The sequence below is a fragment of the Chelonoidis abingdonii genome, chromosome 1, assembly GCF_003597395.2.
Source record: "Chelonoidis abingdonii isolate Lonesome George chromosome 1, CheloAbing_2.0, whole genome shotgun sequence".
Classification (NCBI taxonomy): Eukaryota; Metazoa; Chordata; order Testudines; family Testudinidae; genus Chelonoidis; species Chelonoidis abingdonii.
In genome coordinates, this window is record NC_133769.1 from 230,777,409 (window position 1) to 230,794,530 (window position 17,122).

The following is a 17,122-nucleotide window of genomic DNA, read 5'->3' on the forward strand; positions in this document are numbered from 1 at the left end:
ATAAGGACAACCTGGGGAATTACAGAACAATCAGCTTAACTTCTGTACCCTAGAAAGATAATGGAGCAAATAATTAAGAAATCAATTTGCAGACACCTAGAAGTTACTAAGGTGGTAAGAAACAGTCAGCATGGATTTGTCAAGAACAAATTGTGTAAAACCAGTCTGATAGTTTTCTTTGACATGGTAATTAGCCTTGTGGGTTGGGGGAAGCGGTAGCTGTGGTATATCTTGACTGTAGTAAGGCTTTTGATACCATCTTGCATGACCTTCTCATGCAAATCTAGATGGAGCAAAACAGGTGGGTGCAAAACAAGTTGGAAAGCCATTCCCAGGGAGTAATCATCAGTGGTTCACAGTCCAGCTGGAAGGACATATTTAGTGGGGTCCCACAGGGGTCAGTTCTGGGTCCACTTCTGTTCAATATCTTCATCAATGATACAGAACAGCATAGAGAATAGACGTATAAAGTTTGTGGATGATGCCAAGTTGGGAGGGGTTGCAAGTGCTTTGGAAGATAGGATTAGAATTCAAAATGATCTGGACAAACTGGAGAAATGGTCTGAAATAAATAGGATGAAATTCAATACAGACAAATGCGAAGTACTCCACTTAGGAAAGAACATTCAGTTGCACACGTACAAAACAGGAAATGACTGCCTAGGATGGAGTACTGCAGAAAGGGATCTGCAGCAAGGGCGGGTTAGGTTGGAAAACCTTCCTAACAGTCGTGGTAGTTAAGCACTGGAATAAACTGCTCGGGGAAATTGTGGAATCTCCATCATTGGATATTTTTAAGAGCAGGTTAGACAAACACCTGTCAGGGATGGTCTAGACCAGTGTTTCCCAAACTTGGGATGCCACTTGTTTAGGGCAGGTCCAGCCAATCGTGGCTCCCACTGGCCTGGAGCAGCAAACCACGGCCAATGGGAGCTGTGATCGGCTGGACCTGTGTACATGGCAGGTAAATAAACCAGTCTGGTCCACCAGGGGCTTTCCCTAAACAAGTGGTGTCCCAAGATTGGGAAACACTGGTCTAGATAATACTTAGTCCTGCCATGAGTGCAGAGAACTGGACTAAATGTCCTCTAAAGGTCCCTTCCAGTCCCACGATTCTGTGATTATTGCCTTGGCCTGTTTTATATTTAGCTTCATCCTTTATCCACCCACATGGAGGCACAATCCCCCCACCTTGTAGCATGGATCTGACAGATCCATACTATAAGAACTTCCCCAGCTGGGGGTGGCACCCAGAGTTTCACAGTAAGGATGATGGCAAATCCCAAATCCACATGTGGCAAATACATTTTCTGGTTGTATTAGTTTTCTATGAGAAACACTTAAGGGCATGCTGGTGCAAGGGAACAATGAGCAACCCCATGTATATCCCTGCTCTTGCCCCAATCACAGTTCGCCAGCCCTAGCCCTAGCCACTACGCATCCCTTCCTTTTCCTGGATTGCCAGACCCTCAGAAGTCTCTGCAGAAAGCAACTGATTCTCTTTTCCATGTGGGGAAGGGAAGATCCATGCTTAAAGGGTCTCCTCCACATAAGAATTATTTTACTTAGATTGTACATTGTTTGGAGGAGACACCAACATGTGTGCCTAGAGCCTGGCAAGATGGAGCCCCGAGATACTACTGCAATAGAAATAAATAGTAATGGAGGATGTCAATAGTGCATACAGAGGTTATTATAGAAGTGAGAGGGAGAGATTCTGTGGCTTGCGATGTGCAGGTGGTCAGCTCAACGATCATGATGGTCCCTTCTGGCCTTAAAGTCTTTGAGTAATTAGAATTGGTCAAGAATTTTTGAACTTTGAACATTTTCACGGAATAAGGGGAAATTTTTTGGCAAACACTTTCATGAAAACATTTCCCATTTTTTGCCCAGCAATAATAAAATAAATAGTAGGTTGTGATCTGGCCCTCACACCTACATAAGCTAAGATAAAATAATAAAATAAAAAGAAAGTTCAAAAACCTTAACAAATTCTTACTAAGAAAACAGGGTATTTAATTTACACAGACTGAGGTAGAGCAACAACAAAGCTGGCTCTGAGTTACTGACTACTATGGTTGAAACCAGCATCCTACAGTCATTTTGGAAGAAGCGAGTCCACTGACTGTTTGCTTACACACCCATTCAAGAACTGGTGCCTGCATTCCACATGCAGGACCTTGACTGCAAGAATATTCTCAGTGGGACTTGAGTTCCAAAAGTAACTCAGCAACTGAAGCTGTCACTCACAAATTCATTTGTAAATACTCATTGGGCTATTTTGATGGATGATACAACACACATTTAATCTGTAATTATATTTTCTACTGCTTCCATCTACTCAGGAATCTTATTGATTATTGCAACTACAGTTGTACTTGGCCAAAGCTGCTTTTCTTTCCAAAACAAATTACCTGTGTGTCACACAGGCATTAATTAAAGAACTGTAATGAAGAACTGAAATTAAACAGCGAATAAAATGCATTCCAGACTATATTATACAAAAGCATTACATTTCAAAGATAACTGCATTGCTATAACATGGCCTCTGATCATCGCCAAAAACCCAGAAGTTAGCTCAGACTGCAGTCCAGAAGAAAACTCTCTAATGACTTTGATAGACAGAAAATGTTGGAAGCAGCCAGACAGCAGGTAGCCAATGCAGACTGTTTTTAAAGCCATGACGCCTGCCAAAATTCAGACGAATACTTCACCCATTGCTGGCCCATGCTATTCTCAATATTTTATTTCCAAATTCAAGTCCACAGGAAGAATCTGAAGGCAGACTCACAACATATGAAAAAATCACAGGAGGGAGAGCACATTGTATCCACTGAGAACATTCACCATCAGCCGTCTGCCTCCTGTGGCTTGTTTCAGGAGCCCAAACAGCAGAGTGTCAGAGACTTTTGAAAGTGTGAGGTCAATCCTGGTGAATGACACATTCTCCCATTTTTCAAACCCACTCCTTTCCCAAAACAGGGATTGTTACTGCTTCAGGATGCAACCATTAACAGGACCACCAACATTCCTCACTGCACCATCACCTAGCCTGCAAAACTTTTTACCAGTGACCAGAAAGCAGGAAAATCTCTCATTCACAGCCTCTTACCCAAACTGGCCGGCTGGGAAATGAAGGCCACTACAAAAGAATCCAAAAATAGCCAAAAAGCAAGAATATCCCTTTCATGATGTTCTCCCCTCTCCTGTGGATCCAAGAAGCAAAAGACTCCACGTGACAGAACACCAGGTCACCCTGGGAACACCCTTTCTCCAAGTCCATATTATGTACAGCCTTGGAAAAAAAATGGGCATGTTTCTTATCTAAGTGAGGGCATAAGGAGGAGCTAAAGATGTTGCCAATTCATGTATGTATTTAAGTGACATTTCTGCTTGTACTTGAAACATGCTATTATGTTTCCAGGAATGAATAAAGCTGCACAATACATATAAATGTGCACACGTACACCAACATGCTGTGTGCCAAGGGCTATATATTCAGCAAAAATAATACATGGTGAACCTAGCAGTGAGGATTAATGTTGTCAGCTGCTAAACCACAGACAATGTGGTAAGCAAGGAGCTAGTAATCTCATTTAAAAAAACCCAAAGTCTTATATTGGTATTATTGAACCAAAGCAAGAGCCTGTTATGTACAAACCTATGCAGAAATGCACCTATTTTCGCCTGGGTAAATACACTAATGGCCTATATAACTGATGTTGGGCAGAAAACTGTACCTAAGGATATCTTGCTCAATCAGTTTTGGAAAAACTTCTGCTTCAAGACACTAAAGCTGTTCCAGCTGCTTTCTTTCACTGCAAAAACTGCTTGCACTATGTTTGAAAACTGTGTTATCTTGAAAGCTTAGTCATCAGTGAACAGTTTTATAAGAAGAAAAGATTAGATCATATGCACAGTGTTATATAATTTTACTACTTGCTGACACCAATACCGAACTTTTTATTTTTTGTTTAATAACATTATTTAATGTTGTGCTACCATACATGTTTTCTAACAACAATATTTTAGCCATGAAACTATGTGCTTAAGTGCCTCCCTATTTAGAGAAAACACTTAAGGATATGCTTAAATTCCATTGGCTTCCATGGGACGTCCTGCTTTCCCGAAAAGGAATCCTTTCCTGAATCATAGCCTCAGTGAACAACAAAGAAAATATATATAAGATTATCTTCTCAACATCTGATGCAGAAATATATTGGTAACATTAACAGTTGTATATGTAAATATTTATTAAGGATAGCTAGCTATTTAGAATAGATATATTTCTGAAGCACCTATCACAGTAGAACCTGAATGATAAGCAATAAGAATGTTTACCTTGTGTGTTTTGCTGGAAGATTTTATTTAGGTCCAAGGAGGAGGCTCTGGAATGTGATTTCTGTGGCCTTGGTGGGGGCATAGGGGGCTCTTCCCCCTTTTTCAGTGCATCTTCAATAGATGTGCTGGAATAGGACCTACAGGAAAATAAAAGAATCTCAAAAGGAAAATAAAATCAACTGATATTTTTAGACCATTCATGTATACAAATGTAGTAAATATTGAGTGGAGTTGAGCTTTACATCATTGGAACATCATTGACTCATGGATTGAAAGGGCAGCTGATGGCGGTGGGACATAATATTAGATGGTACAGACGGAGGGCACTCTTGCTCTAAAGAGTGGGAGGGTTACTTTTAAACACACAGAACAAGGACAAGTGTTAAAAATGCCTTTTAGCCTCATTGTTTTAGTTTTATAGCTTCAGGCTCCACTCCTTTAACTCAGAGGGTCATGTGACCTCAGCCAACAGCAGAATAATTGTGGTAACTATCTTGAATACACCTGAATGAAAATTTCTTTCCTCTCTACCAACTTTCTTCCTCTCCTCCATAAACTTTAATTTGAACTCTGTTGGGCTCTGGCTGCCGCTAGGAGTATATTAAAAGTGCTAACTTGCTTCTGAAGCATTTTCACTATGATATTTATTTCCTACAATATGGCTGAATTCTGAAAAGCACAAAAATAAATAAATGCAGCCAAAATGTTGCATTAACTGTAACATAAGTTGTAATACTTAAAAGAACAAGGTGTCCTGGCAGGAGACTACTTTCAGCCTGCAGTTTTGATGTATTCACCCCGGGCATATGGCTGCTGGCAATGCAAAATCTCCATGAGAGGCTCTGTAACAGTGCAACATGCCTGCAACCCCATCTCCTTTGCAGGGTCTGCAGCTGAGTGGGACTGGCCAAAAAGGTGCCCAGTCTTACTCAGTTCACCCTTACAGCACCTGCTTATGGAGCTCCTACAGACCACTGGGGAAATTAAAAGGCTGTCCTTCTCTAATGGAATTCCTGGGGGAGGGCAGCATTAGAAACACTGCCTGCCCTCACCATTTCAGGGAGGAGGAATCTGTACCTCCTTGAGCAACCAGGCCAGACAAGCCCAGGTTTTTTTTTGCCCTAAATCTGCTGTAGCAGAGACAATCTAAGCTGTCTGGTTCAGATCACATGATTCTCCTTCAGCCAATGAGCTAGCTAGTTGGTAATCTGAGGGCCTAAACTAATAATTAAGTGGTAGGACAATAAGGCAAAACTATTTGAACTCACATTACCATGCCTTAAACTGGAATGTGACTGTCTATTCATAGGTGCAATATATGTATCACTTGAATTCACCGTTCACAATGATCCATTTTCATGATACTGGCTGTGCATTATGCAATGTATGTTCTAAACACTTGCAAGTTTCATTATCTTGAACGGAGTCCAATAATTTCTGCCGTTGGAGTCACAAGTTTTTTCTGCAAGGCTGCAGACTTTACTCAAATCAGAACTGACAACATGAAGTGTTATACTTACTATAACACATTATGCATGACAAGCAAGACAAAAAAAGATTAAGCAACAACAGGCAAAAACTCCAACTAATGGGAAAATGGATCAGCAGCTTTTGCCAAACTGGCAGTAGTTAGTAAGCAATTCTTTAACAACAGCTTGGACACTGGCAACTTTTATCTTATATTTTTGATTAAACCAATACACGAGATAAAACCAAACTTGTTTCAGAGTTCACATGCAACATGTTGCCTTTGCTTCCACTGCATTTTGCACTCCAGGGTTGAGAATCCTCCAACCCAACTCATTTAAAACCTGATCCAAAACACATTGAAGTCAGAGGGCTTTGGATTAGGCCCTTAAAATATTGCACTTCAAATATATACAATAAACAATGGAAGGGGAGATATATTGGAGAAAAAATAGGCAGCTTTATACTGTATCATTTATTGTAAGGAACTGTAAAGTAGTGCCTAGGAGGCAAAAATGCATTTGGCCTTGCAGAGCTAATACAATGCTACTTGAAGGCCACCATATTGACTGAGACCAGGGATTGAACTGGGGACCTCCAGAACTAAAAGCATAAATCTCTATAGATTGAATTAAGCTAAGAGCAGTAACAGACGCCTCTCTAGAGCTGCTCAGATAAACTTCAAGGGAACTATATTTGTCACAATACGCAGGTCTATCGAACTCGAAATGCTGTCTATTTTGCAGGAATTTGAGTTTTAAAATAGTCAATATCCTGTTGCAACATTATTTGAATGAAATCAAAAGTAAAAAAAAAGGGGGGGAGAGGATTTTTGAATTTTCCTCTGCAGAGAATTTCAAAATGTTCAGGTTTTTTCCTAATTAAAACAAAGCCAAATTCTGAAACTTCGAAATCCTTCGCAAAATGCAACTTCTATCCTCTACACATCTCTATCATATCCTCTGTGGAGCAGGCACAGAGGGGAACATGTAAACACACACAGACCTGTGGGTTATGCAATACATGCTAGACAGGGGTTCTGAGGTAAAAATGAACTTAATTCATACTTTCGAAGTATTATATCGAAGTCCCTTAGTCACATGATTTTCTTTTCAAAGTAATTTAAGGTCCCTCCTCCCGCCCCCCATTTTATGATTTTAAACCACAATTAAGTGAATTTTAAGACAGTAAACACTTCAGTTTGAGTTGGGCACAATGCGTGCAGGTGCTGTGCAATCTTCCTGGACACAGACTCTGTCAGCCATGTCTCTCAGCCCTACCCTGCCATTCTAGTCCAACGTACAACTCATGACCAAAAATCTATCTGTGTCTAGTTACATGACGATTCTGTCATGTGGCTAAACAGCCTGTACGGACTGAGAACTCCAACAAATCACATTTTCTTATGCAAAGTAAACTCAGCTCTCCAGAAGTAAAAATTTCCTTATCACATCACATCAACCTTGCATTCCTCTTCTCCGACTAATTCATTTCCAGTTTTTGCATACCTGTCCCAAGTGCATTTTTCCTTGTTTTATTTTCTACTACTCACTTTACTATCCTGTTAGATATTCATATTCTTCCTCTCTCAATACTTTTTTCCAATCGTGAAGTATATCAAACTTCTGTCCTTCAAATACTGTCTGTCTGCAGCACCAGTGTACTGCTTTGCTGTAGTAGGCCAGTCAAATTCCTTTCCCTCCCATCCCTCAATTTACTGCCACTTTGGGAGCAAAAATACATCTGCTGCAGAGAAGTCTGCTTAATACTTTTACAACTCCTGGCTTTAGAGGCTGCATCTACAATCCTTGAAACAAACTCTAAACAGGCAAGCATATAATTTTGTTCTCTGTAGCCTTTAGTTTAATTTCAAAGTGTTTATTTCTTTTAGTTTCTCCCATTCTTTGGTTTATCCTCCTTCTCTGCCAGGCTCTTTTTTTCTCCTTCTTCTTCTGTTTTTGTTCAATTAATTATAAGCTTTATGAAGAAGAGACTCATGATTACACCTTCATTACATCAGACAAAGAAATGAAGCACTAAAGTAGTTAATCTCACTGGTTGAAATAGCCTAAAGTCTAATACAAGATGTGGGCATACCAGAATGCTGATCAGCCAAAAACACTGCTTAACATAGTTATTGTATTTTTCATTACACAATATTTTCAGATACCAGTTGCCTTTTTCATTCCCTGCAAGTGACCAATCATAGCAGCTTTAATTTTTAATCCACATTCTTATATGAACCATATACTATGTTCTGCCACACACCAACGAGTTACTGTTAGATATGATACTACACATTCAAAAGACAGGACACACTCAGCCGCATCAGATGTTGCCATTATTGGTGCTCTCTAGATTGTCCAATGTGGCTATTCATATGTAGCATGCAACTTTCAATTAGATGACGTCTTGAGACTGTTCCTGAAATGGGATGATGACGGGTCTCCCAAAATGACATTAGGCTGGCTTCTATTTCCACTGCAGTTAATAAAATGCAATATCAACACCTTCACTCCTACACAGTTTGATGTTTAAATAATATACTGTTGAAGATATCTTCAGATGGGAATATTTCTTTGACAGAAACAGAAACAAGTACCTGGATCTTGGTCTTGCCTTGAGTATGTTCGATTCCTGAACAACTGAAACCAAAAGATTACTTGTTAAAAACATTTTAAAAAAAAAAGTGGATGTTTCTTTATCTGCAGAATGATAGGTAGTTAAAATTAATTACAAACAAATGGAGGATATCAGAGTGATGCTTATCCCTGCATAATAATGAGGATTTGATTGTTTTCACTCCCCATCTGTCACTGTGAATGTTCTCATCATCCACATAAATCTCCAGTTCTTTTTTTTAATTCCATGAGACCAACTATTCCAACTCTTGGCTTCAGTTACACCTTGCAGCAATAAGTTCCACAGTTTCAGAGTTGTTTAAAAAGTATTTTCTTTATTGATTTTAAATTTGTTAACTTTAGTCAGTTTAACTGTTCTTGTTTTATGAGACAAGAAAAATAGCAGTGAATGATTTACCTTCTCGGAACTATTCCTTATATATGTACATCCCTTTCTATGAGTCTCCTCTTTAAACAAAAAGTAATCCTGAAAAACATAACTTTGTGATTGCTTTCAAATCTACTTCCCTGAAAGAGAGATTCTTGGGGTATTACACCTGTGTAATTAATTTTAAAAGTCTAAGATAGGTGAGTTCCTCTTTTTTTAAATTGTTATACTAGATAGATTCTGTATAGGAAAATCTATGGTAAGATCAGATAGATACTGGAGTGTGGTAACCTTTGGCAAAATGCTGATTTTCTGAAGGTAACAAATAACACCGAAAGTCTCTCTCTAGTACCATCCCTCTGGGTTCTCTTTAGAATTCTATCTGTGGTAGCAGTTGGCAAATGCTGACTTTTTAATCGCTTGTATTATTCTCTTGTATGCACATACCAGTTAGGGGGTTTACAGCCATGCAGAACAAATGAGATAGCAGGCATCATAATGTAGATCCACAGACATGCACTTTTTTCTCATAAGAGAAGTTGTTTGCATGGGTTTTACATTATCGACTGAAGCTCTGCATGGAGAATATACAGATGCAACTGGTAGTGATAAATGTTCAATAAGAAAACCACTTATGAATGAATCTCTCAGTAGATTAATGTCATCAACAAACTGACTCAGTGTCATTCCAGATTCCAATGTAACCAACTCTTAACTAGCAACTAAAAAGAGAGGAGAGGGAATTACCATTAACAATGAGCAATAATTAATATTTTTTTAGGTTTGAAACACTCACAAAATACAATTTTAGTCACAGATTTCTACAATCTTATGACCCAATTTTGACAGTACTGACAATGATAACTTAAATTATATGTATAATTTTTGAAAGATTTGCCTTCTCATTTTATATCATTCAAGGTGAACCATATTTTTAGAATATTTATGTTTTCTTCAGATCATCTCCACAAAACTATAGGGAAGGTTGACATCAGAGACCTCAAATGATGTTTTGTTGATGTGAACATGGGGAAGACAGAATCCTGTTCTGAACTGATTATTGTATTAAAATAAACAACTATATCAATGCAGCGTTGTGGTCAAGGCCTTTTTTTAAGCAAGTGAAAGTCAGGAAATTCAAGATTAAGATTCAATGACACCCACAACTCAACCGGGGGTGGGAGGGTGGGGTAGGGGGGAAACTATTTGGTTTTTTTCTCCTAAATAAGAAAGACAGTTTATTTGTATGTGCAACCATTAGTTGCAGAGATAGTGCCAGCAAATATAACAATACTTCAGTCCATTGCCTCAATGCACATAAGCCTGCATCTCACATGAAAAATACAAAAGAAATGTCAGGGACACCAGCAATTCCCAATTAATTTCTTTTTGGAATCTTAGAATGGAGATTCTGGGCCTTTGGGCTGTAATCTAATGTCTTGGAGTCTGTTCAGGTTTGGAAAATTAAAGAGTGTGGTGGGTCTCTTTAGAGGCTGAAGACTAAACTGAAAGCCATACATTAAATGGTGTAATATGCTAAAGTGGTAGAAAAGAGAAAGGAAGAAACAAAGAATTTCTTGACTATCCTAAAACACTCGTTCACAGTCTGCAGCACACTGAGCTGCTTTGTGCTTGGCTGAAGCAGCAAGAGCAGAATTTAAGCTGCTATTTGGAAATAATTAAGGACCAACATTTTTAAACGTGGGTGCCCAAATTCAATAATGTAATTTCATAAGGGCACCTAATTAAGTGGCCTGATTTTCAAAGATGCTGAATCAAACAGTTTGCATTGACTTCAAATTACTAATCTTTATGATTGTGAAGAAAACCTTCCAAATGTGAACCAATGAAATGCTGTCTTTCCTGAGTTTATAACACAGGCAGATTGTCTGAATCAATAGCTCCAAGAGAGATCTGAACTTTCCCTATTCATTTCAATTGGAGCCCTGCATGATTCAAAATGTGTATCTCCATCTGATCTGTAATAAGCAAACATGGTCCGCAGATATCTTCAGATTTGCAGGACTCTAATCTTAGTTGAGTTTTAGTCCTGAAGCCTAAAGATAACAATGATGATATTTAAACACTGATGATCACTATAGGAAAACTGTCTATTATTGTGGCTTGACACAACAGGTCTTTTGCGCCTCTTATCTTCTGTCACATCATCTAACCCAATCCCTTTGCCAGTACAAGGACACCTATAGGATATTCTCTAGTACTCTGTCAGGTCCAGTTTTAAATAACTCAATGTAATGAATTACCACTACTTCCTTGATGGACTATTCAACAGTCTAATTCTGGGGTAGGCAACCTATGGCACGCATGCCGCCTGATTTTCAATGACATTCACACTGCCCGGGTCCTGGCCAGTGGGACAGGGGGCTCTGCATTTTAATTTAATTTTAAATGAAGCTTCTTAAACATTTTAAAAACCTTATTTACTTTACATACAACAATGGTTTAGTTATATATTATACACTTATAGAGAGAGACCTTCTAAAAACATTAAAATGTATTACTTGCACGCAAAACCTTAAATTAGAGTGAATAAATGAAGACTCGGCACAGCACTTCCGAAAGGTTGCCAACCCCTGGCCTAATTGATTTCATAACATCTTTTTTCCTGATTTATGAAACCTAATTCTTCCTCCTAAATTTCATCCCATTTATTTCCCTTTGGACTCAAAGGGAGTCACCAAGTAAGGGGAAAGGGATTGAAAGGCAGCAGGTAACGAAGGAGGCAGAGAAGGAAAAGGGTTGCATCATCTATCCAGGAGGAGACAAAGGGAAAGCCACTGTGAGTTTTTACTGCTGCCTTTCCCTCTATTGGGTTTGGAGTGGGAATTAAGACTCTGACCCTAACCTTTTCAAGGGTACAAAATTGTGCCACAAAAGAACAGAACAGCAGCATCCATTCCATCTTCATGGAGAAAAGGTGAGGGAGGGGCTAGAACTTGCAGTGGCTTGGGGATAAGTGTGAGCAATGACAGCTTTTCCGAGGTGTACTGCTAGGAGTCCTGCTAAATTGAAGCTCAGAAATCCCAGGGGGAGTACAAAGAAAGAAAAATAAAGATTCTGCCACTAACTCTCCTGCCTAGAGGGAAGTATGTATGTAGGAGACCACGCAATCAGTCAAGAACATGAGCTAAAGATAGGAAATCTTGCAGTTCCCAAGTGTTTGGGAAGGAGCCAGGAAAAAAAAAAGTTGAAAATGAGGCACGCAGCTGTTGAGGGGCCATTAATAAACTTGAGTTTTAAGGCACAACTACTAAGACAGGCCCTTGGGGTCAGTTTGATTAATCAAGGATATCTTCATGATTAAAAGGATGAGAAACTTCAATTTTTTTTTTTAAAAGGGCAAACCCAGATTTGCACTAATACCTAAGTGGTTAACCACTGAGATTTATACGCTCTACTGAGACCTGATAAAGTTTTCAAATATTCATAGATTTGCAAGGAATATTTTTAGGAAGGTTGGGTGGTTAATTTTAAAGGCATCACTTCTCACTGAGTGAAAATAAACAAACAGAACAAGTATGAAGTTTCTGGACCAAGCAAGCAATTTTTGACATATGCCATTCCAGAAACAAAACTTTCTAAAATGATAGGAGTGGGAAGGGATTCAATAGCTACAGGAAAAGAAAGCTACTTACAGCCTGAACTGTGGCACCAGTGCTATAGCACCATAATTCTTATCACAAGGTTTAATTTTCAAAATTGCTAAGCACCCATTGACTTCTGTAAGAATCATGGGTACTCAGCTCCTGTGAACATGAAGACTGTTCAAAATCATTACTGGCAAGATATAATGTTTACTCTGTGTTTGGGAAAGGTTTCCATCAACAGTTATATTATTACCAACTTTTACCAATCTTGTGTGCAGAAAAAAATGGAACTTTACAATATGTTATATTACAAAATGTCCTTTGTGCTTAAGAAATTAATCAGAATAAAAGTACAGTAGGTGAACCTTTTTGACAAGTTCAAATCCTAATTTGGATTAAATCTGCAAATAATGGTCATTAACTCATGGGATGGATCATTTTTTAACAGTAATTTTATTATTAAAAATGATTATTAGAGTAAAAGGAACATTACCTGTAAAACGAAATAAAACAAAACAAAACAAATCAAATTTAGGCTTATTTTGGTAAGGAAATTGTTTGGCTGACAAATTCTTTAAAAAAAGCATTTTTTGTTAAAAGACATGAAAATTTTCTCCTCTTACCTGTTTTGCCAGACAAGTGTTGAGATGGTTTAAAATCCTTTGGTATTGTTTTGGCAGTAGTGCTTATGTTCAGAGCTTAATTAAAAATAAACGGAAAGTTATTTTAAATTAATTATGTACTTGAAAACAAAACAGTCCATAGCTCTCAATTTTGATTAAGGCCCTATTAATAATACTTCTTACATGCTGAAAAGAAAGGTACACACATTAGGTAAATTATTCTTCACACCATCAGTGTGAAGTCACTATTATCTTTATTTAATAACAACAACAAAAAAAGTGAGGCACAGAGAGCTCTAGGCCCAAGCTGCCAACTGACCACAAATTTTAGGTGCCTCTGATTTTGGGTGTTTAACTTGAGAGACCAAGTATACAATTTTCAAAGGTGCTGAGCCCTTGCAACTCCAGTTAATGGGAACTTGGCATGGTCAGCGATCAATAACTCTGAAAGTTAGGACCTAGGTGTCTCATGTTAGAAACTAAAAACTGAAGCATTCAAAATCTTTTGATACCTTGAGTCTAATTGACTTGCCCAAAGGCACATAGGGAGTCAGCAACCAAGTCGGGATCAGAACCCAGGAGCTCCCGGTCCTCTGGGCTTACTCCTCTAGAAAAGGGATATCAGATATCCCTTTTCCACCAACACCTAATACATCTCACATTAAGGATGTGAGCAAAACACAAACCAACCAAAAGAGCTGTACTCATTTTGCTGAGTACTGTACTATACGGGATCACTATGGATGAAACTCACTGCATTGCAATATGTCCTGAGTAAAAGGACTTTATGTGGATGTAGTCTGCTTCCTCAATCCCATCTCTGTTTCCACTATTATATACGTTTAAATATATTGTGACAGATCCAAACCAGTTGGGTACAGGAGTCTGGTAGAGGGCAAATATACTGGTCACTGGATGAGTAGTTTTCTGTTCCCTGAGTGACCAGAGCAGGGGCTGCGCTAGAGTAATCAGGAACCTGCTAGAACCAGTTAAGGCAGGCAAGCTAATTAGAACACCTGCAGCCAATCAAGGCAGGCTAATCAGGGCACCTGGGTTTAGAAAGGAGCTCACTCCAGTCAGGTACGGGGGAGCCAGAGGAGGAGGAGTGTGTGTGAGGAGCTGGGAGCAAGAGGGCAAGGAGCTGAGAGTGAGAGAGTATATTGCTGGAGGATTGAGGAGGACAAGCATTATCAGACACCAGGAGGAAGGTCCTGTGGTGAGGATAAAGAAGGTGTTTGGAGGAGGCCATGAGGAAGTAGCCCAGGGAGGTGTAGCTGTCATGCCGCTGTTACAGGAGGCACTATAGACAGCTGCATTCCACAGAGCCCTGGGCTGGTACCCGGAGTAGAGGGCGGGCCTGAGTTCCCCCCAAAGCTCCCAACTCTTGATCGGACACAGGAGGAGTTGACCCAGACTGTGGGGAAGATCACTAAGGTGAGCAAATCTGCCAATAAGCGCAGGACCCACCAAGGTAGAGGAAGAACTTTGTCACAATATAAATAACTGACAACTCAGAATTGATTTATCTGTGAGATGATGCAAATGAATGAGAATTTGTTTCACTTACAACATCCTAAGTTACAGAATTATGAATCCTCAAGAGTAAAGCTAAGCAAATAATTGATTTTTTAGTTCAGAGGCCAAACCGAAAAATTTCTGGAAAAAAAAAATCAATTTCAATTTTAACAAAACATTTTGTTAAGACCACAACAAAACACAAAAATGAAAAAAACAACATTTTTTTCAGCTTTTCATTTTGTTCCAGTTGAACAAAATGTTTAGTTTGACCCCAAATGAATTTTTTGTTCCTATTCATTTAGGGGTGTTTTAAAATAACCAAAATTTCAAAATGAAATGCCATTTCAAAATGAAAAATCGAAACATTTCAAAAACAAAAAGCATTTTAATTTTTCCCCCTGAAATCATTAGGCAAATTCGCAAAAAGGTTCAGTGCCTCAAAAATGAATTTTGGCAAATTTACTATTTGACAAAAAAAAATCATCCAGTTCTATCTGGGAGTTCTCCTTCCAGGCAGCACCCTAATGGAATATTCCCTTTTCTTTTGACATCCCATTTATAGTAACAACTTGAAGAATAAGACCAAGTGTACCTTCCATGCCTGCAACTGTGCTTTGGCTAAGAAAAAGAGGTAGCTTTCCATAGTCATATATAAAACAATTTGCAAATATGTATAAAGCAAAATTTTGGCCTTATGGGACCATTACACACCTAAAGGCTTTCTATGTTACCTAAGTATGTCAGCTACAGAGAATGAGGCAGATCTGAGGCAGGCCTAAAAGAAATCATCACTGGTCATTTTATTACTTTTAAGGTTCAGATCCTGCATTCTCTACTTAAGCAAAATTCTTGTTCATGTCTTAAGCAAAAAGTATATTATTAGGCCCATTTGGAACAGCATACATTTAGAAAGTGTATTTTGGTTTTAAAGTTTATGCAAATATGAGGGGTTCATTTTAAAATAACAGTCCATCAATTTGTTTTTCTTCAGCTCTGTTGCTGTCAGTAAGTCCTCTCTTTGGTTACTGTTACAAGCCTCTCTTTCAGATTTGCATTAATGCATAACTGACTCAGAAGCTAGATTTGCACAGATTCTGTTAGCAAAAGGAATTTTATAAAGTGCCTATTTACATCTAAAACCTAATGAATCAAGAAAAAGACAAGACACTTTGCTCCCATACCTTGATTGTCATCATTATTTGCATCTTGTGTCAGGGCAGATTTATCAGGCATCTCCTCAACCGATGTCTTCTCACAGAAGAAAAAAAGACTAATTTATTATACAGATTGCTATATCAAATATGCACAAATACTTCCATAGTCAAATGCTTAAGCACATGGACTAACAGAAATACCGCCCCATAGTCTCTCCTGCACCAGATACACTTGAAGAAGTGGGGAGGGCCATTATGAAGACAATTATAGCCTCCTGCTTCTCAAGCTGCCTCATTTTGCGATCCTGACATTAGAAAGAGCAGCCTGGGGCAGCTATAACTTGCAACAGTTGGCTATAGTGCCAAAGGGGCTGTAAGCCAGCTGAGAATTCTCATAATGGAGCAGAGTTCTGCTCTGTCCCCTTCCTTCTGATGCTGTGCCCCCAGTGCTAGGAGCAGGGAGCCAGCTCTGTCAGCTTTACACTAGTTGAAAATTCCTCTCCACCAGAAACAGTACAACAATCAGAATAGCCCCTTTAGTCAAAGTTGGGGCCAGACTTCTCTGTGTTCTATGCCTCTTGTGCTTGAGGAAGTCTTCCTGATGCGTTAACTGACTTCTGGCCTACTCTTTCCTCTCACTGAATACTTCTGAAGTGGGGAAAGCTGGGGTCCGTAGAGCACAACTTCAGGTCTCTGTGGCAAAGACCGGGAACTTCAACCCAGATCTGACAAATGAGGCCAACTTCTTTGATTACAGTAATAATCCATAACGTGGGCATTTGCTGCTCCTATGATCTCTGCTAGTTCCCTCATCGAAAAGGGAGCTTTTCTGTTACTTGTCTCAGTAAGAGCAGTTCCTGGGATTCAGTAGGCAAAGCAATGCCAGAACTGGGTTCAGGTTAGTACAACCAAAATTCTTTACAGGCTTACTGATGCTGCTATTAACAGCCTGCCCCACGAGACCAGGCTTCAATCCATTAAGCCCATAATGGTGGGTACAGAAGTGTAGACTGAATTCACGGTTAGGAATTAGAGATCTATTATATGAAGTAGCATGTGAGTTTTTTGCAGCACAGTTCCTGTAGATTTCAGGGGGAGTAACATTCAAACCCATTGTGGATGTGCTTTGAAAAATTATGGACAAATGTCAGTCTCTATATTAACCATGATTGTCTATGTCAGGGGTCGGCAACCTTTTCGAAGTGGTGTGCCGAGTCTTTATTTATTCACTCTAATTTAAGGTTTCACGTGCCAGTAATACATTTTAACATTTTTAGACAGTCTCTTTCTATAAGTCTATAATATATAACTAAACTATTGTTGTATGTAAAGTAAATAAGGTTTTTAAAATGTTTAAGAAGCTTCATTTAAAACTAAATTAAAATGCAGAGCCCCCTGGACC

At 38.9% G+C, this 17,122-nt stretch overlaps 1 protein-coding gene across 21 annotated transcripts in view; it reads right to left on the reverse strand.

Moving 5' to 3' along the window:
* REPS2 (RALBP1 associated Eps domain containing 2) overlaps nt 1-17,122 on the reverse strand; it is a 155,864-nt gene that overhangs the window by 48,376 nt on the left and 90,366 nt on the right. For all 21 annotated transcript variants that reach the window (XM_075060304.1, XM_075060298.1, XM_075060250.1 and 18 more), the window contains 4 exons: nt 15,748-15,814; nt 13,049-13,123; nt 8,411-8,453; nt 4,342-4,478 (listed from right to left, as the gene is read on the reverse strand). In XM_075060304.1, the coding sequence (XP_074916405.1) occupies nt 4,342-4,478; nt 8,411-8,453; nt 13,049-13,123; nt 15,748-15,814 (322 nt within the window). The remainder of the gene's footprint in view (nt 1-4,341; nt 4,479-8,410; nt 8,454-13,048; nt 13,124-15,747; nt 15,815-17,122) is intronic.